General features: G+C 37.5%; 1 protein-coding gene across 26 annotated transcripts in view; it reads right to left on the minus strand.

Annotated features, from left to right (window-relative positions):
• Positions 1-23,128, minus strand: part of CHL1 (cell adhesion molecule L1 like) — a 211,553-nt gene that overhangs the window by 31,524 nt on the left and 156,901 nt on the right. For all 26 annotated transcript variants that reach the window (XM_070238583.1, XM_001497252.7, XM_070238595.1 and 23 more), the window contains 6 exons: positions 21,852-22,036; positions 15,840-15,971; positions 10,157-10,297; positions 9,711-9,822; positions 7,895-8,061; positions 5,236-5,401 (listed from right to left, as the gene is read on the minus strand). In XM_070238583.1, the coding sequence (XP_070094684.1) occupies positions 5,236-5,401; positions 7,895-8,061; positions 9,711-9,822; positions 10,157-10,297; positions 15,840-15,971; positions 21,852-22,036 (903 nt within the window). The remainder of the gene's footprint in view (positions 1-5,235; positions 5,402-7,894; positions 8,062-9,710; positions 9,823-10,156; positions 10,298-15,839; positions 15,972-21,851; positions 22,037-23,128) is intronic.

Consider the following 23,128-nt stretch of genomic DNA (forward strand, 5'->3'; position numbering starts at 1 on the left):
TTTCTTACACCAATTACAAAAATAAACTCAAAATACATTAAAGACTTGAAAGACAGTTTGAAGACAGTAAGAACTGAAACCATAAAACTCCAAGAAGAAAACATAGGCAGTAAGCTCTTTGACATCTGTCTTACCAAAATTTTCTTGGATATTCTCCTCAAGCAAAGGCAACCAAAGCAAAAATAAACATATGGGACTACATCAAACTAAAAAGCTTTTGCACAGCAAAAGAAACCATCAGCAAAACAAAGAGGCTATCTACTGAATAGGAGAATATATTTGCAAATGATCTATCTGATAAGGGGTTAATATCCAAAATATATAGAAAACTCATACAACTCAATACCAAAAAACAAATAATCTGATTAAAAACTGGGCAAAGGACATTAATAGACATTTTTCCCAAGAAGACATACAGGTGGCCAACAGACAAATGAAAAGATGCTCGAGATCACTAACCATCGGGGAAATGCAAATCAAAACCACAATGAGATATCACCTGACACCTGTCACAATGACTATTGTCAAAAAGACAAGAAATAGCAAGTGTTGACAAGGCTGTGGAGAAAAGGGAACTCTCGTGTACTGTTGATGGGAATGTAAATTGGTGCAGCCATTAGGGAAAACACTATGGAGCCTCCTCAAAAAATTAAAAATAGAACTACCATAACATGCATACCATCTTGCAATTTCACCTCTGAGTATTTATCTGCAGAAAACGAAAACACTAATTCAAAAAGATATGTGTAACCCTATGTTCATTACAGCATTATTACAATAACCAAGACTGGAAACAACCTGTGTCCACTGATAGATGAATGGATAAAAAAGATTTGGTACATACAACAGAATATTACTCAGCCATAAAAAGAATAAAATCTTGCCATTTGCTACAGAGCCAAGGGCATTATGCTAAGCGAAATAAGTCAGACAGAAAGACAAAAACCATATGATTTCACTTACATGTGGAATATTAAAAACAAAACAAATCAGAAACAAACTTATAGATACAAAGAACAAACTGTTGGTTGCCAGAGGGTAGGGAGGTAGGGGGATGGGAAAAATAGATGAAGAGGATCAAGAGGTACAAACATCCAGTTATAAAATAAGTCAGTTATGAGGATGTGACGTACAGCATAGGGAACACAGTCAATGATATTATAACAACTTTAAATGCTGACTGATAGTTCCTAGACTTGTCTCAGTGATCATTTCATAATATATATAAATGTCAAATCACTATGTTGTACACCTGAAACTAATATAGTATGTCAACTTACTTCAATAAAAAAATATAACAACAAAAAGTAAAAAACAAATCTCACTGTAATTCTAAATATGATAAAGTTTTGACATAAATTAGCTTCTCAGTTCATGTTAGTTATGTGTCCATTTGGTACAATATAAGAATATTGCATATACCGACAATGTTTGAAAATTTTACCTTCTTAGATGAAGAAATGCAATTTAATAACCACTTCATCAGGGTTGTTTGTGCCTTGCACAAAGCTACTCATCCACAAGGGTTCCTGAGAGCTGCAACCTAGCCTACAGTCTTCTTGCCAAGATTTATACTCTGGCATGGTGCTGCTTTAGGCCAGAAAGAAAGGGTAACTTTTTAGTAACTCATTATCCCAGAGGAGGTCTCTTTTTTAATCTTACAAATGTGCCTCAGGTGCCCTCAAATTTATCAAAGTAGAACGACCCACTGATCCTTAAAATTTGGTAGGTATGTTGTCCCTAGGGAGCTTATTAAAAACATTCATGTCTTGGCCTCAGTCCATATTCCAAATCAGAAACTTTGGAGAGGAAGGGCAAGGGCCATTGTATTTGAACATGATTCATAGGTAATTCTGGCTCACGTCAATATCTGACAACTATTTGTGTTAGCAAGGAGACACTCTGTTACGCTGCAGTAACAAACAACTCCAAATTCTCAATGCCTAAGACAATAATCATTTATTCCTCTCTTACATTATGTTTCCATCATAGGTCAACTGGATCCTGAAGAAGAATAGAATCTTGAAGAAGCCCTATTATTACATTTGTTAAGCACAGTATAAATTTTAAAAATGGTTTCTACTCTCATAGAAGCTGCTCTCCAGCTTCATCTTCATCTCTATTCCTCCCAGTCCTTTCCTCTGTTTTTACCTGCTTATCTCACCTGAATAACCTGCTATATCACCCTACAACCTCTCACCTCTTTCATCTGCAATATCCAGCTTGCTAGTTCCCAACCCATGTTAACCTCTGCTGTTGTCTTATTCCATTCCATCTGTGTAATAACCACGTATCGCTGAAGGCAATATGACAAAGTCATTCTCTCTTTGGACACCTGCGTTCGCAGCTTAGTTCTACTAATTATGACTTCTGTAACCTTAAACCAAACTTTGAGCCTAATTTGCCTTAACTAAAAAATGGGGATAACAGTATGTTTTTTCTCCCCAGGAGAAGTAAATGAAGTACAACACATAAAATAACTAGTGTATAAAGCGTAGCATAGTATGTGTTCATAGGGTGTTAGTAATGTTAATTAAATTGATTTTATTCCTTGCTGGCTTGTAACTAATCATATTTCTTAAGATCCCCATCTCCTGCCTCTGTTGCCTCTCTGCTTGAACTGATTACCTTACTTGCTGATTCGTTAGAGAGGGACTCTTCCATCCTTATAATCTCTACCTATACTAATGCCTTAGAATCTCTGCATCCTTATTCCTCTCCCCTACCCGCTGTGCTCTGCCACCTTCATTTGCTGTCCTTTCTGAGGATGAATAGTAGCCCTTCCATGATACCAAAGATAGAGCCCTCCCTCTTGTACTCTTGACACCCTTTTCTCTCACATCCTATTCACAGACACATCCATATACTGAATATCCCTCTCTCACTTGCCACTCCAGTCTCTCCTGCAGGACTGGGTCCTTGGCTGCGCCTATGGTCAAGAACAGTGCCCATTACATTTCTTAAGCAGGGGCCAAATTTTGAAAATGGTTTGATATCACATCCATCCTCCTTTTCATTTTTGATAACAATAGTGTGGGGTCTAGAGCAACCTGCAGAAAGCCACAGAAAACTGCGTGAGGTTATTCCAGCCTTCTTTATAGGCTTGCTGTGAGAATTAACAAGGGAAAGTGTGTCAGTGGGTATAATGGGCCAGAGAGGCAGTTTCCAGCCTTATCATACCCCTACACATGACAGGGGACAGGGGGTAAAAGAAGAAGGAATTTCACCTCTCATTATTCTCTATTTCCTTTTGATCAGAAATTTAACCTCTTTCTAGGTAAAAGCTTCTGGTCCCCAGCCTAGTAATAAGGAGAAGGTGTCCCAGCAGAAGGTGAGAAATGGGAAGTTAATAAGGGTTCTCTAAAATTCAGCAGATACCTGTAATTTCTTATCCCTGCTCTATTTCCGTGCCTGCTCCTGGCTCCAGTCAAGATCAGCCAGTAACAGTCCCTCCTTGCCTTCCTGACTCTGGAGATCTCTTCTGAGCTAAGGCTCCTGTTCCTCACCCCCACCCCTTGTTTAGGAACAGCATCTGTGTCACTTGCTTAGTTCTCTTAGATAGCCCTGGGCTTATCTGAGTGTCAGCCCCAGCATAGCAGAAACTATAAAACAGAGTGCCACAAAGAATCTGGTTTGAGTTTCTGCGGTCAGAGCCTAAATATGCAGGTCACATTACCAACAAGGTCTGAGTCTCTGCTTCCCTTCTTGACTGTAGCCCAGGTGTCATATGGAAGACCTCAAATAACTAGACAGTAGTGAGAAAAGAGGGAGAATTTGGGGAGCTCTGAGCAGTTAACAAATCAACTGAGAACTAACACAGGGCTTCAGATCTCTATTGCGATATGCAGCCTTTTAGGTATCAATAATTAATCTCCTCTTGTTTCAATGATAACTGGTTGCAATATATACACTTTCCACAAACCTTTACATATACAGGAGGGGTGAGATGAAATAAATTAAGTACCAAGGCTGAGACCAATGTCTTTGCCCAGAGGTGGCACACACACACGCAAATACCAATAGAAGCCAAGAAGGTAACAGAAATGAGACAATCCCACCAGATAAATTAAGTAGTACAAATCACAATAGCTAAATTAGACTGAGTTCTTAGTATTTTCTAAGAGCTTGGCATGTTAAGCCACAATAACCCTATGACAAAGTGCCTTTAAAACATTTTTTTTAACTGAACTGTGTTATAAAATGTAAAACTAAGGCACAGAGAAGTTAAGCATCTTGTCTAAGGTCTTAGACCCAAAAGATCACAGAGTTGGGATTCAAACCCAGACCAATGGCCTCCAGAGCCCACGACACTGCTGCTGTCTTACCAAGGAACGCAGGTCCTATCTACAAATCTTTGGTTGTACATTTTACACAGTGATAAACAACAAAACATAACTGCAGGTGAGATTTGGCTCTAGGATGGTCAATTTTTAATCCTACTTAGTAAAACTTCAAAAGGAAGGAGAGCTGACCTCTGCATGCTTTCAAAAGACAGTGTAGGCATTCAGTAAACACTGATTCTTTTCTCTTACTTGATGTACTTAATGTCTAGTGCTATTCAGCATCTACTCACACTTTCTTCTTTATTTTTTCTATATTCTCTCTATAGAGGCTGGAAGGCTCAAAAACATGCTTGCCAATACTTTCTAATGGGAAGGATTCCATTAGATTTAGATTCTGCCAGATTCATGTGAGATGGGAGAGAAACGGGAAATGGGCACTGTCTCCTCTGGGGCCATATGAGCAGACAGTGACTTTGGCAGACATAAGAGCTCTCAGTGGCTGGACTCCCTAGCAGTAATAATGGGGCGAGATGGCAGTGAAGACAGCAGCAATTTCCAGACATATGGATTGCAGCTGTAGTGCCATGTGATGAAGAACCCAAAAGTTTAGCAAGCAGTTTCCTTTAGGCCTATCTTCTCATCTTTCCAATAGTTTTGTGAGCACCCAAGCCCATGCAACAAATATGCCTCAATTACTTGGAGTGGTTTCTGTTTCATGCACTAACAGGATGGTACACATTATGTGAAAAGTCAGTAGCAAAAACACGAAGACAAAAATGTGAGAGAAACATGAAACAAGGACATTGTATGAGCTTTTAAATATTGTCTTGAAAACTAAAATTTATTAATCGGTTTTTGTATTTTAATTCAGTGTGAATATTTTTGCAACTAGTTTTTTCAAATGCAAGGTTTAATCCCAAGCAAATATTACGACTTATAATAGTTTACCTACCTGCCATCCTCTGTACCATTAATTTCAAAGGCTTCTCCATCTTTACTCCAGGACAATTTCAAACTGTGTTTCAAATATGAGTCACATGTGCTTTCACAACGTAATTCAAGTGTATGTGATCTGGGGACACGAGGATTCTTCGGAGAAATTCTAAGTTTTGTAGCATCTGTTTGTACCAAACAAACATACTAGTTAGAACTACAGAGTACAGCTTACTTTGTTATCAAGTGTCTGGAATTTAATAACCAAAATGGTCAATATAATAGTCAAATCCTCATGCAATGTTTGTCACACTGTAATTGCCTAACATCATATATCATTACTATTTTCTTTCCATTCAGGTCTGGGTATCAGACAAAACTTGAGTGGAAGTATTAATTAATAAAAATTTCCCTTACTACTTCCTGGAAATAGGGAGTGAGGAAAATGTGAGCAAGGAAATGTCTCTAGATGTTGAAAATAATATAAATTCTCCTTTTAGTGCTTCTGGACATGTGATCAAAGCACCAAAAAGAAAATCAATTAATTTTCTGTTAAAGTGTTTATTATTAATTCAAACCTGAGGTTAAATAGTGAAGCCCATGCATAGATTAACTAACAACATGAAGGTGGGGAATTGGAACTTCAGCTCCATGAAGGTAGGAGCTGCACCTCTTGTGTTACATTCAAGTAGCCCCAGAGCACAGAAGAGAGCCTGTATACAGTGGGCACTCAATACATACTTGCTGAATGAGTTATGGTGAGTGATATTTTGAAAATAAATTAGTAGTATGAACAATACGAAGCTCAAACATTGGTACTACGGCTATCTTGAAAAATGTTTGTTTCATGATGACTGTTTCAAAATGTAATCCTTATTCTTAAAGGACATATTAAAGGCAGGATACTTTACCCCAGTGTAGCACTTGGTAACCCTCTCAGAGGCCAAATCTCATGAGCTGACCTCCAGGTCCACAATCATGTTCTAATACTCGCTATCTACATTACGGAAACTGAAGAAACTTTACAAGAAACTGATTAAAAACTTAAAGTGTTAGTAAAATTGATTATTTAGTATTCTAGGCATGAAACCTGAAGATATTATTAAATTGAATTAATTTTGAGTGAATCATTAAACATCCTACTCCTAATTCTAAATTTAAGACAGAAAGCCATTTACTAATAATAGATATCATTTAATAAGCACTAATTCTATTTACTAAGACTCTTCTAAGAAGTTCACATTCATTGTAACCTTTTATAACAATTCTATGAATATTAATATCTACTTTCCAGAAAAGATTAAGGTTAAAATGAAATTAAATAATGATACTAAAGTTTCCTTCCTGGTAAGGGGCTGAGCTGGGATTTGAACTCAAGTATGGCAGAGACCCAAGCTCATGCTTTCAATCATTATGCTATATTGCCCCTTATTCAACTCCATTCTTGACATTCCTCTTTTATATGCAAAAATTATGTCCTTAATCCTTCATTAATATGATTCCTATATATCCCTTATATATAAAATGGACATTAGAATAGACCAAAAGTTTATGAACTTGTCCGTCTCTCTGGCTGCTAGTAGTTTTGAGGTCCACTTTGGGCCAAGCACTGTGTTGAGCAGCAGTAATATGAAGGTTCATTTGGATTCCAGGCTTCACTCTCATTGCCTTTAACCTGGCTCAGTTGCTTAACTTTGATATAGGTTGGCTTTATAAAGTATACAAAGAATCATCTTCATTGACTTCATATGGGTATTTTGAAAATTGTACATGACACTTGAAAATGCAGAGAGACATCAGACGTAAGTAGACACTGTACGAGAATACTTATGTGCTTAAAAAATATAGTCCATGGGCTTGGCATGTTGGATAACTTTAGGATATAGAAAGAAACAAATACTGTGAAAGAAAAAAGAATATAAGACAGCAGAGAAGGAAGGAAGGAATGAAAGAAGGAAGAAAGGGTATGTGTGTGTGTGGAGAGACAGAAAGAAATGTTAAGAAACCAGTGAAAACAGACGATTAAACGAATATGTGCTCTGTCATCTAAGTCCCAGGCCGTGACATTGACATGTCACAATAAACACAAATGCTCCCTACAATCACCACAGGACCTCTCCATTCTTTGTGTTTTCCTGAAAAGTATTCTCTGAACAATTTTAAAATCAGAATATTAGTGAAACCCAAGAGACTATTAATGGCTTCTCAGGATTTTATTCTGAAGAAAGAAGAAATACAACAGTGATGATGATTCAAAAAGAAGAGAAAAACCCTCTTCACCCTGTCATGCCCCAGTCTTTATGAGACTGAGCTTTTATGAGTTTATTTGTGAAATTTTTAGCTCGAAGAGTTGATTACTGGTGACATTACACTGAGTTGGTTATTGTAATAAAATACAGATACAGAAATACACCAAAATGGAGCATCTTTAAATACTGCTGGTCATTCATCTCCAACAACACCTAGCTCCCTCTTAAAATTCTATAAAGCCGTGTGCACATCATTGGCATATCCTATAATCCTGTGATGACCTTTTGTTGAAACACAATCTAGGCGTTTTGAAATTGACTAAAGAAATTTAACAGGTGCTTGAACTTCAACTGTATTGTTTCATTTGGGAAAATGAAGACAAACTGAACCCACGTGAGAATTCATGCAAAGCAAAAGCAAAAAATTACTTCTAATATCCAAATTGGCTGTGACTGCAGTTTTTCCTTTAGCATTTTCTACCCAACAAGAGTATGAGCCAGCATCTTCTTCTGTGGTTCTGTTGATCTGTAACGTGCCATTCTCATAGATGTGGTACCGTCTGCCTTCAAGGGGTTTCGCTTCTTCTACCTTCTGCCTACGGACATAGAAAGCACAAGTCAACGTGGGATGTGACAGAATTGTATACTCTTTTTGAAACTGGTCACTGATGTTATTCAAGCTTATCCCCTAAATGCTTAGTAGACCTTGGGCCGGCCCTGTGGCTGAGTAGTTAAGTTCACACTCTCTGCTTCGGTGGCCCAGGGTTTTGCCAGTTCAGATTCTGGGCACGGACATAGCACTGCTCATCAAGCCATGCTGAGGTGGTGTCCCACATAGCAGAACTAGAAGGACCTACAACTAGAATATACAACTATGTACTGGGGGGCTTTGGGAAGAAGAAGAAGAAGAAAGAAGAAAGATTGGCACAGATGTTAGCTCAGGACCAATCTTTCCAAAAAGAAAAAAAGAAGAGCTTAGCAGACCTTAGGAAATGTTCCACTGGGGTTTACATTTTTCCCAAAATGAGTGATAGGTGTACATTTTACCTGCCCAAGTAGACTGTGGCTGGAGGAAATCTGGGTCCAAGCTCTATGCTTCTGCTGTATTTTTAATAGCTATCAGTACTGTTTTGTAACTGTTCTCAGAGCTTAATAAATATTTTCTGGCTTATTGATGGTGAACTCTTTAGTTAATGATTGCTTCAGGGTACTAAATGGGAAAGCCAGTAATTGCAAGAGATAATGAACCTCCTGCTGTCCTGGGAGAACATTGGTCATTTGGAAATATCAGAGGCCAGGAAGTCCTCCCTGTGCTGTGGACATGGATTACACTTACCCTTATCAACCCAGAGTCATTTTCTCCTACATTCATCCATTTTCCAAGCGTCAGCGGCCACAGCTTGATTTACCCTGCACGTTACGCAATAAGAGACTGCCCGAGCTAAAAAACCCAAAGGCCAAACTCTGGCTGCTGTCCAAACAGGACTTCACAGGGTCACATCTAGGGCCAGGCAAGTGAAGCATTTGCCTCAGAGGCAAAATTTAAGGGTGTGCCGAAAAGATTCTCAGTAATCAAGATAAATAGCATTTTAATGGCGTATTTTTAAAAATCAAAATTAATGCAAAAATACCCACAATGAAAAAAACACCCACATTTTAAACAAAGACAGAATCTGACTCTGCCTTTGCATGACCCTGCCTCGCTCACCTCACTCTAATGACAAAATTAAGAAGAATTTAACCAAGCTTTTCTAGTGAAGTAACAAATATGGTAGATCCATATGACAATGTGTTTGAACTGATTATACCAATCAATATATTGAAATTAAATGCAAAATACATCTTGGAAAAGTTTTAAGCATACGTATTTGAAACGAAATGCGGACTTTGATAACCACATAGATTATATCCAAAATAATAACAAGAAAGTGGTACATGATCTTAGAGTAATATGTGACCATAATGAAAAACTAAATCTATCTGAAAAATTGTCTTGGTCATCACTTCAAGTCTTTGCTTTCCTTTGGGAGCAGAAACGGCTCTCCATATTTCCCCATGTGAGAGAATCCTACAAATTTAGTCAATGGGTCCAGGAGAGGTAGGTGATGAAGTTCTCTACCTTATTTCTCAGAGGCATTGGGTCCATGTAACAACATGGATGCAATGCAGTCTGTCAAATGATGGATGAAGAAACAGGCGAAATTTACAACTGACATTCTCTTAAGAAAACCGTGTACCAGCTTACCAGGACACTATTGCCTCCGGTGAAGAAAAGAACTCGCAATATAAGAAAGCACTGTACCCAACCACCGTAGCATAGTTTTCTTCATCTTCAGTTTGTATCAATGGACGAACATCTATGTGAAAATGGCATAAATACAGTTTTAAACTTTCATGTAAGAAATAATACGAGCAAATTAAGTTTTTCCATATCCTAGCCATATTAATGTTATAAGAATCAAAACAGCTGAATATTATAGTACATATGCTTGAATTAGAAAAGTATTCAAATTTAATATATTTTTGAAAGTACAATTTTAGTATGAAGTCTAATGCCCAAATGTAAGTTGGAACGTACTTTGATTTTTGCCCATGTTTTATGTGTGGAGAATTCAATCTACTTGTGAGTATGACCTTGAATAGTTTCTGTTAGAAAATAGCAAGTAACCATCTGCTCCCAGGTATGCTTACCTACAACATCGATATTGGCATTGGCAAGGATAGTTCCATGGGCATTCGAGGCTTCACACTGGTACACAGCAGTGTGATTTGGTTGTAGGTTGGTAAAACTGATTTCCCTGGAGGAGACGACATCACCAGCAAATGGATTTTCTGCAAGAGATTAAAGAATGTCAGTTTGATAAAAAATAGGACATAAAATATTTATACACCATTTATTAAACATGTCACACAGTATTTATATTTTAAGACCAGTTTAGGATGAATAATAGTTCATTGAAGCCAATTCTTTAGAATTTCTTAACATCCACCATGGCTTTTTCTTTCCAGACTCTTCTGCAGTTTCAATTTTCCTGCAAATTAATATTTATTGTCAAAATATTTGTTGATCTCTAGCTTATTGCTTCTCCATACCCATCCCCATAAGTAAGATTCCAGATTTTCTGTTTAGCATTTAGGTCCCATTATGAACTGAACATCTCCTACTCTTGTAAATTTAGGTCCTGGTACCGCCCAACATAAATCACGATGTCAACACAGTCTGATCCCCTAACCCATCAACACTGGCTGCTGTTTTCCCCCTTGGCACTTTTGTTCCTCTCTTTCACTTCTCTGCCCTTCTGCAATTTTCAGACATACAATTCATTTCAATTGTCTTGTTTTGCTATTTAACCACTTCAGGTACATAATTCATATATTTCATTTTTCCAGTAAAACTAAACCCTTCTTGAGAGCAGGGGCCAGGTTTCCTACTTTTTGGCAATAAATCCTTCCCCACTCCTGATCCAGGCATAATTCTGGAAATATCTTTTGGAAATGAGAAGACTTAACACTTCTGGTGCATTTATTAAGAGCAAAAGAAGTCTGTTGAATGTGGCACACGCGTCATCTCATTAGTTCTGCTCAGAACCTGCAAGATCAGCACTAATATGGCCATTGTGGAGGTGAGGGGACTGGTTTTCAGAGGAGGTGAATGACATGGCCCATAGCATTGGCCACATTTCTGACCCCAAATCTCATGCCCTTGCTGACACTACAACCAAGCAGTGGAAAGGAAAACATATTCGCCAGGAATGTTGAGTGAGGGGCAAAAATGTTAAAATTTTTAGTTTAAATGACATTACAAGATTACAAATAAACCTAATTTCTTTTTTCTTATTGTGCCTCCATTATATAAAATAGTGACCATAATAAATTTGGGGTTATAGAAAATATTGAATACTACATATTAAAATAGAAGAGTTTTCTCATACATCTTTCCCTCTGGGAGTCAGAAATGAATACATTTTTATACTTGACTATGAGCTCCATGGGAGCTGGACTTTCTCTGTGTGTTGTGCACTGGGTCTCCAGTGCCTGAAAAGCAGCTATCATAAAGGAGGCAGTCAGTAAATATTTCCTAGAGTGACTGAAAAATATTTATCTTGGAAGGTATTTTATTCCTGGAAGGTCCCTGTGGTAGGCAGAGTAATAGTCCTTAAAAGATGTCCATGTTCTAACCTCTACAACTTGTGAATATTTTATCTTACATGGTAAAAGGGACTATACAGACATGATTAAGGTTAAGGACCCTGAGATAAAGAGATTACCCTGGATTATCCAAGTGGGCCCAATGTAATTACAAGGCTCCTTAATGTCACAGAACCTTTCCTGGCTGTGGCCAGCCAAAGGGAGATGTGGTTATGGAAGAGTGATCAGAAAGAAGAGAGATGCAATGTTGCTGGGTTTGAAGATGGAAGAAGGGAGCCATGAGGCAAGGAATGTAGGTAACCCTCTAGGAGCTGGAAAAGACAAGAAAAGCGATTCTTTCCTAGTGCCTCCAGAAAAGAACACAGCACTGCTGACACTTGCATTTTAGCCCAGTGAGACTTGTGTTAGACTTCTAACTTATACGATTGTAAAATAATAAACGCATACTGTTTAAGCCAGTAACTCTGTGGGAATTTGTTATAGCAACAATAGAAAACTAATACAGTCATGGGTCACTTAATGATGGGGATATGTTCTGAGAAATGCATGGCTAGGCAATTTCATCATTGTGTGAACACCGTCGAGTGTACTCACACAAACCTAAATGGTACAGCTTACTATATACCTAAGTTATATGGTACTAATCTTAAGGGACCACCATCATACATGTGGTCCATCATTGACTAAAATGTCGTTATGCAGCACATGACTATACAATCCTGTAGGACAATTTATCGCTTATCTCTTGAGAATTAGCAAGATAAATAGCTCTTCCAAGTTCCTCAAGCTAGCTGAACTCTTAAAGAATGCTGCAATGAACTGAGTCTCTGATCTGATTCTGTACTCATATACTCTGCATTGAGTTCCAAAAATTTCAGAGTTAGCCTCTTCATCCCCTTTAGTTCTTCTTATATCATCTGTCTCATGGTAAACTCTAAATTAACAGCACATTACAAAAGGAAGAAGTGAAATTATGGCCTCAAGTTTGAGATGAAATACAATTAAACATTGCTCAAAGCTGCCTCTGGGGTAGGAAGGAAAATTGCAAAGTATTGCGGCACTTACAGGAGCTCCCAGGATTCAGGAAAGCCAAGTTCTTTATCAATATCAAACAAAACACACTAGTCCTTACATAAGTTTTCTTTGGTCAGCTCAATGAGCAATAATGCAATATAGTGGGAGAAACTTCAGCTCTCGACTTAATCATTTCTGGGTTCCATTTCTAGCTTTAGATTTACTTGGATTGTGTCCTTAAACAAGGAATGTAACCTTGCAGTTGCCACATCTGCAAACTGTAGAATAAAAAAGTCTCTTTCGTAGGGCTTGTTAGAAGGCTCAGAAATATTGGATGCAAAACATTTGAAAAAGGTTAGGCCTGTCATCAATAATGGTAATCGTTTTGATTTTGAAATATTACATATAAAGGATATGTAATTGCTAGAACTACAAGCTCAAAGAGATTCCAAATCCTTTAGTCAGCCCACTGTTATCCAACATCCTCATCTATAAGTGGTTAAGAACTGTTTGCAGGGAAGCAAGGGACAGCTATGGTCAAGAGCTGTGGAAACTGCACTGAGCTTGGATCCCAAAGATGTGGCTTTGCTTGTAGGTCTGCCATTATTCAACTGTGCTATCTTGCATAAGTTTATTTTCAGCCTTTACCTCCTCAGCCATCCACAAACCTGTTGGCTCTACTTTGGGAATAAATCCAGAACGTAACCGTTACTACTGCCAACCCAGCACTAGATCCCGGTGTCTTTCAGGCAGCTCCTAACCAGAACAGTCATACAGTTGATTCTCCATTCAGAGGCCAGAAAAATCCTTTGTTAATAAGTTGGTTATGTCACTCTTCTGCTCAAAATCCTCCAAAAGCTGCCCATCTTATTCACAATAAAATCCCAAGTCCTTACTCAGGCTTTCACCTTTACAGATCCTGTGGCCCCTGCACCTCCTGACTGATCCTATCTCCTAGCACGATTAGCAGACATTAGGTCCCGTCCAAAACATCCATAAGACATTTGGTCCTATCCAAAACGTCTATAAGACATTTGGTCCTATCCAAAACGTCCATAAGACATTTGGTCCTGTCCAAAACATCCATGAGCATATTAAGGCCACTCCAAATGCTTTTGGACAGGACCAAATTAAAGGACCTTTTGGCATGGACCAAATGTCTAAGGTAAATTACCACAGAGTCTTACTAGGATTATTTTAAAATAAAATAGCAACTCTAGGTTCTGAACTTCTGTTACACTCACCCCTTAACCAGCTATTTTTCACTTTACCACACTGCAGCACACATTTATGTACTTATTTGTCTATTGACTGTCTCTCTCCACTACAAAGTCAGATTCATGAGAGGAGGTGCTGCTCATTTTATTCATTGGTATCTCCCAAGCAATAAGGCCAGTGCCTGGCACAAAGAAGGCATTAAATAAATATTACCGAATGAAGGAATCAACCTGTTAAATATGAATAATTGTATCTCATTTAAAAAGGTTCATTTGGAGATTCAAAGCAATATGTGAATACCCCTCAAAAATAGTCAAATGTCATTCAAATATGCAATTTTATGATTTTATGTTCCAGACAATCTACATTCCTTATTCTAACATCTTTAACATTCTTCAAACAAAAACAGTTTTCATTTCCTGCTGATTTACCTGAAGCCTCATTTTTCATTTCTTTTTCTGTTCTCTAAAGAGATGAAAAAGTGTCAAATATCTGAGGATATTAATAATGAGGGCTAAGGTTTCCTGAGTGCTTGCTATGTGAAAACAATAATAGTAAATACTTTAAGAGTGTCCCTCTGCTGAGCATTCTCTGTGTGGTGTTTCCTTTAATACATGAAAGAACCCAGGAGTTGGTACTATTTTCTTCCCCATTTTACTGATAAAGAAAGAGGTTTTAAGAGTCATTAATATGCCCAACCATACAGCTAGTAAATGGTAGAGCCTGGATGCAAACATTACCAGTCTGGCCCCAGAGCTTATAAACTACCCCAATATTCTTCAGATAAGCCACTATCCTTGGTGGATAAATGTATTTATCTCATTCAATCACAACCAACTACCATTAGCTCTATTTTATAGTTTAAAAAAACTAAAGCTAGGGGAGATTCTGCAAACAGCTCAAGATCCTACAGATAGGAAAGCACACAGCCTCCATGGGACCCCAGCTCTATGGACCACCGGGACACCTACATGTGTGGGTCTAGGGCAACATGTGTGGGTCTAGTGGGAGCAAAATACATAGGTCTCAACACTGCAAATGCTCTAAATCAAGCTAATCGACTGATGAATAAAATTTGTCCTATCCTCCTACTTTAACAAAGACATCCGAAATGACCAGAGCTCTACGTTCAAATTGAGGTTTTTTTTTTTCTTTTTGAGGAAGATTAGCCCTGAGCTAACATCTGTGCCCATCTTCCTCTATTTTATATGTGGGACACTGCCACGGCCCAAACTCCAGGCCGCCGAAGCAGAGCACAGGAACTTAGCCACTACACCACCAGGCCAGCCCCAAATTGGGGATTTTTGAACTTCTTGGAGTTCTAGGCTGCTACATGGTGGAGTTGTGAGCATGGGCCTTCGGCCACGGTCCATCCCCACCTTTCCAGGCCCAGCCCATCTGGGGAGGGCTCAGAGCTGACTGAACAGGGGTATTTTCTGGTCTTGGGTACTAGAGCTTGGTTGAGAGCATGCAGGGAGGCAGAGTAAGGGGCACAGGTTGAGGCTTGGCATGCCTGTTTGGATTTGTGCATTTCTCAAATCATGGAGACCGGCATGATGGGAGGATGGCCAGAGCAGGCCCCTGAACAGAGCCGAGCCCAGGGCAGAGGTCTCTGTTGCCTGAGTCTAAGGGAAGTCCTGACTTCTGACCCATGCTCTCAACTACTAGGGCGCTGTAGCTATTTCTTCTCAGGGAGAGGGACAGCAATTCCTCTTCGTCCTTGGATGCATCCTCTTTCCCATGAGTTGCCTTATTTTTTTAAACTCCTTTTTATGTATAATTAATGTAACAGCCAAACGAGTACAAATATTATTTATGGCTTTTCCATAAATTAAATTGCTTAGAAAGACATAATTTCGGATTTCATGGTCAGGTCTGTCTTGCTAATCTAGTCACTTCTCAACTGTTTTACACCTATCCAGGGTGTCTGACCATTAAGCTTCCCAGCAAACCATTGTCTTCAGCATTGCATCACAATTGTATTTTCACTCACTCTCAATTGGGGAGCCATTGACTCTCCACTTGATTGTGGGTTCAGGTTCTCCTTCAGCCTCACATAACAAGATACCACTGCTCCCCGTGCTATACACGCCACTCTGAGGCTTCTTTGTCCAGCGAGGGGGCTCTGGAAATAAAGCGAAGAGCTCATCAGCAATTTTATGTGTCTCAGAACATCCCAAAATGTTAAGGCTTGTATTTCTACTATGCACCGGCAGATGGCAGCCACAACAAAGTGTTTCACAGAAGCTCTTTTTGGTAAATGTTCTGTAAAGGTAAGCTGGGTGTCTTGTGTGTGTGTGTGTGTGTGTGTGTGTGTGTGTGTGTTCTAATTTGGACTCTTAGCCTGTATAACAAAATCAGGATACTAAAAATAGTTATCTACAATCACTGTTTTCCTATACAAGTATCTATCTCATTAGCAGAAAATGAAGGAGGAATATGCAGATTTAAGTTTATTTAGTGCTGGCTACAGCTTATTTTCAAGCAGCAGCAAGGCACCTAAAAATGCTGATACTTAAAAATATATTTTGAGAATTTTTAAATGATATTAAAATGTTCAGCACTTATTTTAAATATTTCTTAATTAATGACTTGATAGCATTTATATATCCATATCTATATCTATCTTCTTATCTATCTAAAGAATTTGGGAAATGTTATTTCCCAGAGATTTTTTTTTTGTAGTGAGAGAGGGAGGGAAGTCTAAAAGCAATTAGGTTATTGCCCTCAAAACAATGGAGGAAAAGATATATTTAAAATAATTGCATTTTTCTATGCCCTAATGCTCTAATATTATAATTCTAAGTGGTGTTTCAGTACAGAATGAGACATTTTTCTTTAGTGCAAACATTACTGTCACGTTTTGTCACCCTAAGTATATTACTATGTCAGAAGCGAATAAAAGATTTAGATTAAAGTGTGGATGGTTTGGATAATTTGATTTCAGAGAAAATTGCACAATACCTGCAGGTAGTAATTCCTGTCAAATGTTGCTTGGTTATTTCCCTGAAGACATTTTTGGATTTCCATTTTTAGTCAGAAAGGAAAGTCTTTTAAGATACATATATGTGTAAAATAAAAAATTAAATTTAAACCATTTTCTTAAAGAAAAGGGATAATGTGAAAAGAAAATGCCTATAAATTCACCAAGGAAAACAAAAATACACAAATGACCCCAGCAAGTTCAAGTCCTAGCAAGAGAAGGGCCTTTGTAATTATTTCATAGGGTATGGACTTAATTGTTAAAAACCAAGTTAAATATTTGTATTCATAATCTACAGTCTGTAAATATTTAGTTTGAATGCAATAGCTCAAATTGCAAACTGCATATCACTCTCTGAGGCAAAGGGTTTTGTTTTGTGTGTGGGGTGTGTGTATACATTTTGATATTATCGTTACATTTTTTGGCTTTTCATATAACCAAATAAAATTAAACATTTAAGTTAGAGAAAAAGTTCCACAAACATGAAAATTATCGTATTTACAACAGAAAACTAAGACTATTGCTGTGAAAGCATGTAAAAATAAGGGAGATCATGGGATGTAATGTACAGCACAGTGGCTATAGTTAATAATACTGTATTGTATATTGTACAAAGCTGCTAAGAGAGTAGATCTTAAAAGTTTTCATCACGAGGAAAAAAACTGGAACTATGTGTGGTGATGGATGTTAACTAGATGGATGGTGGTGATCATTTTGCAATATACATAAATATCAAATCATTATGTTGTACAATTGAAATTAATATGTTACATGTCAATTATATTTCAATAAAAAATAATAAAATAAAGGAGATCATGTAATGATGACATTTCTCTAAATCTTCATGCATAATAAAATCAAGATTTCTAATTCTCTAAATCTTCATGCATAATAAAATCATGATTTCTATTTCTATTCTCATCTTACAAATTTCATTAGTCCCTTGGTGTCTGTATTAGATCTATCACTGTTAAGTTATCACCTTATTCAACCCTTTCACCTTGCAAATGGAGGGCTGAGGTTTGGAAACATTCTCTAACTTGTCCAGGGTCACCAGGAAAAGAAGCCCCATTTCCTGTTTTTGCCACTGACTGGATCTGCCAACCTATAGGGTGAGCAGCACTGAGGCTTCAAAGTAAATGTGGTGTTATTTCTAATTCATTACTATTTTGTTAATGTGGGCCACAGATAGGATCCGAGGACAAATCGCTTTACCAACTTCCACTTTGTGCTTCCAAATCCAAGCTCCTTCAATATCTATTAAGTGACTCAAAAGGTTTTGTGTATTCACTAGGAATCATCACTAAATTTACCTTAACCCTTTTTCATAAGCTTTCTTTATAAAAGTTTGGACATTTGTTTTTATGCTTCTCATCCCTTTTCTCCTAGAGAAGTAAGCTGGTTCTGAGCAAAGGCAGACTTTGACATGCAACTTGAGAGAGACTTCAAGCCTGTTTTACTCAGAAATATCTTATTCTTGGGTCTACCATGATGCTGCCCTTACTCCTAGCCCTCTATGGGGTCTGTAGTGAGAGCTCCTAGATTAGTGATCTCTAAAGAGCCAGGGCAGAATCTTAGTCTTCCTCTGCTTGGCACGATGAGAACAGACACATGTGGAGTAATTTTGAGTGGAATTAAAATGATTGGTCCCCAAAGACTCCAGTGAAAAATGCGTAGGGAGGAACGAAGTGACCTTGGATGGGAGGGAATCACTGACTTCTAGTCGTTCAGGATCTCATAATTTCATGTCTTAATTGAACATATCTGGCTAGTGGTTAACTTTGTTCACAGAAGAATGCATAGTGAGCCTGAAGTCATGGACTATGGAACAGGAAATTTTTGGTGGTTGAAGTTAGAGTAGAGGCTTCCAGGGACAGAGAACAAACAGATGCTTTCCAACGCTATTCCTGAAGGTTAAGATCTAGTTGAAAGGTCGAAAAAAAAGCTCAAGAGAGAGGAAGGAATGGTTCAAATGAAAAATTCTGAGAGAAAACACCATCACTGAATCCAATTCTTTCATCTATTATCCTAAGATATATGGTAACAGATGAAAACTACTTATGTTGAAAGTTTACTCATTTGGTCATAATTGTAAACTTAAAAATAAGATGATAAATTTCTCACGCTGCTGAAAACTGAGATGCAAATATCTGAACATTTAGAATATATTAAAACAAGCTAAGTAGACATGTTTATCACTAGAAGGAAAACAAAATAAAAGAGGAAATTTAGCGCCTATAAAACATGCAACACAGAGGTTATTTTCTTAGTAAGAGATTCCTATTAAATATCTATATTCTAATAAATCAAAAATGGTTAGGTTCACCAAGCTTAGACATAATTGTAACTTCTTAGAAATAGATTTGTTATTTGAAAATGAGGTTTTCTTAAGTATATTACATCTCAGTTCATGACATCCTTTTAAAATGCAAAACAATTATGGGTATATAACTATGTATAAATACTTTCCTATTCCACTTACTAAAATTCAAAAGGCTTAAAGTATTAAAAAATTTCACACATGAACACTGTTGGTGGGAGTTTATTTTTAATCAGTTGAAATGTGATTGTGGTCATATTTGATCTCTGGATTTACAATATTTTATATGCCATTTTATAAACCTCTTTATACTTAATGTGTAATATTTATATCATGGACACTTAGAAAGGATAGTTGTGCTTAGTCAAGACATCCTGGCTATTTTCGCTTATACATATTATAGGATTTGAAGATGTAGCTTGTTTTCATATTTAGGATGTTGTTTGCTTAAATCACAGAATTTGATTTTGTTGAGTAATAAAGAATAAATATCACATAAAGAGAGAATACAATAGAATAGATGCTTTTACTTAAGCACAACAGTGTTTTCAGAACAGACTAGATTTTCAAAGTTCACAGTAGCACTGCTCTTTTCCCGTATGACTAATCCTTGTTATTTAATTTGAGTTTCTAAGAAAGAAACAAAAAAAGGGAAAGAAGGTGCAAGAAGGCAGAAGACAACTGAATAAAAGTGAACTCATCCATCCACATGATTAATGAAGGCTATATTTACTGCTTTCACACTTAAAAAAAAAGACTTTTTGAGCTCAATGTGCTTTTCACTTGTCTGTGTGAAGAGAAACTCCTAAAATATACAATTGAGGGCACATTTAGTAGTTTCTCATTAAGGGGAAAGGATTAAATGTTCCTCATAAAAACATTATTTACATCTCAATAGTGCTAATAGCTGTTTTATGAATAGTGAGGGCAATTTCTTCAGGAAATCTATATTCCTTTGGAGTCCTATAGTCAACATTTTAAATTGCATAATTAATTTTATATCCTTGATTTTTTACTTTTGCAATCCTTGCAATTCTTTTGAAGGCTTCAGTCTTATAGTCAAGAAGACTGTGGCCAGATTGTTAAAATATTCAGCTCCCGTAGCAATGCTCCAGCCATCTGGAAGGATTTCTGATAGTCAGCAACTTGAGGTAGGAGCAGCTAACAATTAGACATGTCTGGTTCGTGGGTTTGTGTCTGTGCTGGGGTGGGGGCAGAGGGGGTCAGAAAAACATCCCTGTTGCACAGCATAGCCAAATTACATAGAAGCACAAAATGATAACTAAAAATAAAGATAAAATAAATCTCTCAAACTCCTCTTCTCTGAATTTCTTTGTAAATAATTTCATGTCAGAGGAATATATCACTGTTGGCAGACGTTGATATTTATGCATAATATTGGACTTTCTTCTATGTAAGTTTTGCCTTTGTTAAACCAAGAAAAATGATATTTTCATCTTTGGTTTTCTATTCGTCCTAACTTAACTAATCATGCACATTGTGGGAAAGGTCTTGGACACAGCATGACTAAAACAATTATCTTAACATTTACCTGTAAGTGGAATTTGTGTCAGAGTCTTCATTTTTTCTCCATTGATTAAAATAGTGGGCCCTACTTAGGAGCTCCTCGTGTGAATTGAAGCTTTAAGAGGTGAACTCTATTGGAATATGAATGGGAGCTCTACAGCACCAGTTCACTGCATGGAGCCAGGAAAGAGACAATTCCTTTCAATAGCTAAGTCTACATAGCACTAAATAAGCACAAATGCAGTAATCATTCCATTAATTTGATCAATACAGTCAACCAAACCAGACATAGGAGACCTCAGTGTGATCACACCCAGAGAAAATGGTCTGCATCAATCAAATTCACAGAATGACTAGGTAACCTTTACTTCTGCCAAGCAGGCCCAGCCCCAATATCTACATTTTGTGGCTCCCATTTTTTTCAAATGATGACATCATTGTCTACTTATTTCTATAAATACAACAAACAATAGCCAAACCTCTATTGATCAAAAGGCTTGGGTTTACAGAGAGATGACTTGAAGATAATGTCTTTTGCATCTTTTGATAGAGAATTAATATTTATATCCTACAGTCTGTTCTTTCCCCATAAGTAACATATTGAACGTCATCTGAACCTAAGATATGGACAAAAAAAAAAACGTGTCTAGGAAAGCGTTAAGACAACAATTTGTCTGACTCCTTCATTTCATTGCTGAAGAAACTGATGTACAGAAAAGTGAAGTATATTGATCAGGGACACAGCAAGTTAATGACAGAACTGGGAAACAAAGTCCAAGCTTTCTTCCAGGCCCATCGTAATACTTTCTTCCGTCATAATGCCTACTTCTTTTATGATTTAATATTATACAGTGTCATACATATGTTACAATAAAAATTATCTCACAATATGATGATATAGGAGACTAGGTTGAATGACTATTCGAACAAGTCATCGAAGTCATCCTTAACATGATCATTTCTCCTCCTTTGTCCGTTCCATGTGGTTTTGTAAGGTAAATGAGAAACCTGATTAGTTGAATTGTAATGTAACCCAGTCAGTGCCCATTCTTCAATTAAAAGTTGAAAGGGCTTACTTGTTTTAATACATATGCTTTAGAGGCAAAGATCCACTATACGTATGTATTCACTTTTTTTTTAAGTAGAAGAAAAATAAATCAATATGGGGAATGTACCTTCTACTGTAATATGAAAATCATGAGTTGCTGAACCCAAGAAATTGTTGGCTGTGCAGCGATAAATTCCTTTGTCCCGGTAGGAGACATTCTCTATCTTCAAAGTCTTGCCATAATTTTCTTTTGTTTCTCTTCCCTTTGGTAAATCACCACCCAATTTGTTCCAATCAACCTGTGGAGTTGGTCTGCAAGACAATAAATAAATGATAAACATTTTTTAAGTTACAAAATAAAACGTAAAGAACCCCACAGGACACATCCCTTATCATGTTGCTTTTACGTATGCACTCGGACTTCCTCTGAATAGCGTCAGCCTTCCCAGTGCACAGACCTGCACACCACCATCAGTGGCGAACACCAGGATCAAGTCCCTTTCATTGCAAGCTCCTTTAATAGTCTGCTTCCTCGGAAATCTTCTATTTCTTCTATTTCCTCCATTAAGAGGGCTAACTACAAGTAAGTGCTGAATAGCTGTGGCTAGATGAAGAATGGATAATTGGACCCATAGAAACATAGAAGATATTTTTCAAGTGGGAAATCTCCCGGTGGGTGGTTCGAAGTGGCCAGAAATAACAGCCCTCTTCCCCATATGAGTTTGAAAAATACGATAAAGTCAGACACAACAGTCAGCAGAGGGAAGCTGTGAGATCCCCTTTTAATCCCAGTGAAGCTGATATTGCAGAATGGGGCTGAGATATGAGAGTCAAATATGTTGGCTGGACCTAGAAACAGAGTATTTTAGGGCAAGGGGGCTCTGCAGCACAGACATTGCTGCCCAGGCGGCTTCTCATTCTATTGAGAAACAGAAGAAAAAGGAATGCACCATATCTCCCTTGCTTAGAAAGATGCGATCACCCAATCAGAACAAACAAATGAAAAAAGCAAAAACAAAACAAAAGTCAAACCGATAACCTGTCATACACCAAGAGGATAACTTTCTCCGCCTTAGTAGGGACAAAAATGAGTGAGGAATCAAGCCAGCTGGGTTTAAGAAAAATCCTGTCCCACGAAAGCAGACAAGTGGAGAAGTAGTGCTTTCTATGATTTAAATCTTGTGATTTAAAGATTATGTGGAAGGCAGTGAGGACTGATTTTAATTGATGAATGATGTTTTTTTCTCCTCTCTAGTTGGGTCATATGATTGAGTGGAAGAAACTTAATTTCGCTATTTTTATTGATGCCGCTTTTTCTTTCTCATCATATTTCTTATTATTAATAGTTGTAAGTTATTGAGTATGTTCCAAAACTGGGCATTATTATCATTTTACCAGTGAGAA

Source organism: Equus caballus, chromosome 16, assembly GCF_041296265.1.
Source record: "Equus caballus isolate H_3958 breed thoroughbred chromosome 16, TB-T2T, whole genome shotgun sequence".
NCBI classification, from domain to species: Eukaryota; Metazoa; Chordata; class Mammalia; order Perissodactyla; family Equidae; genus Equus; species Equus caballus.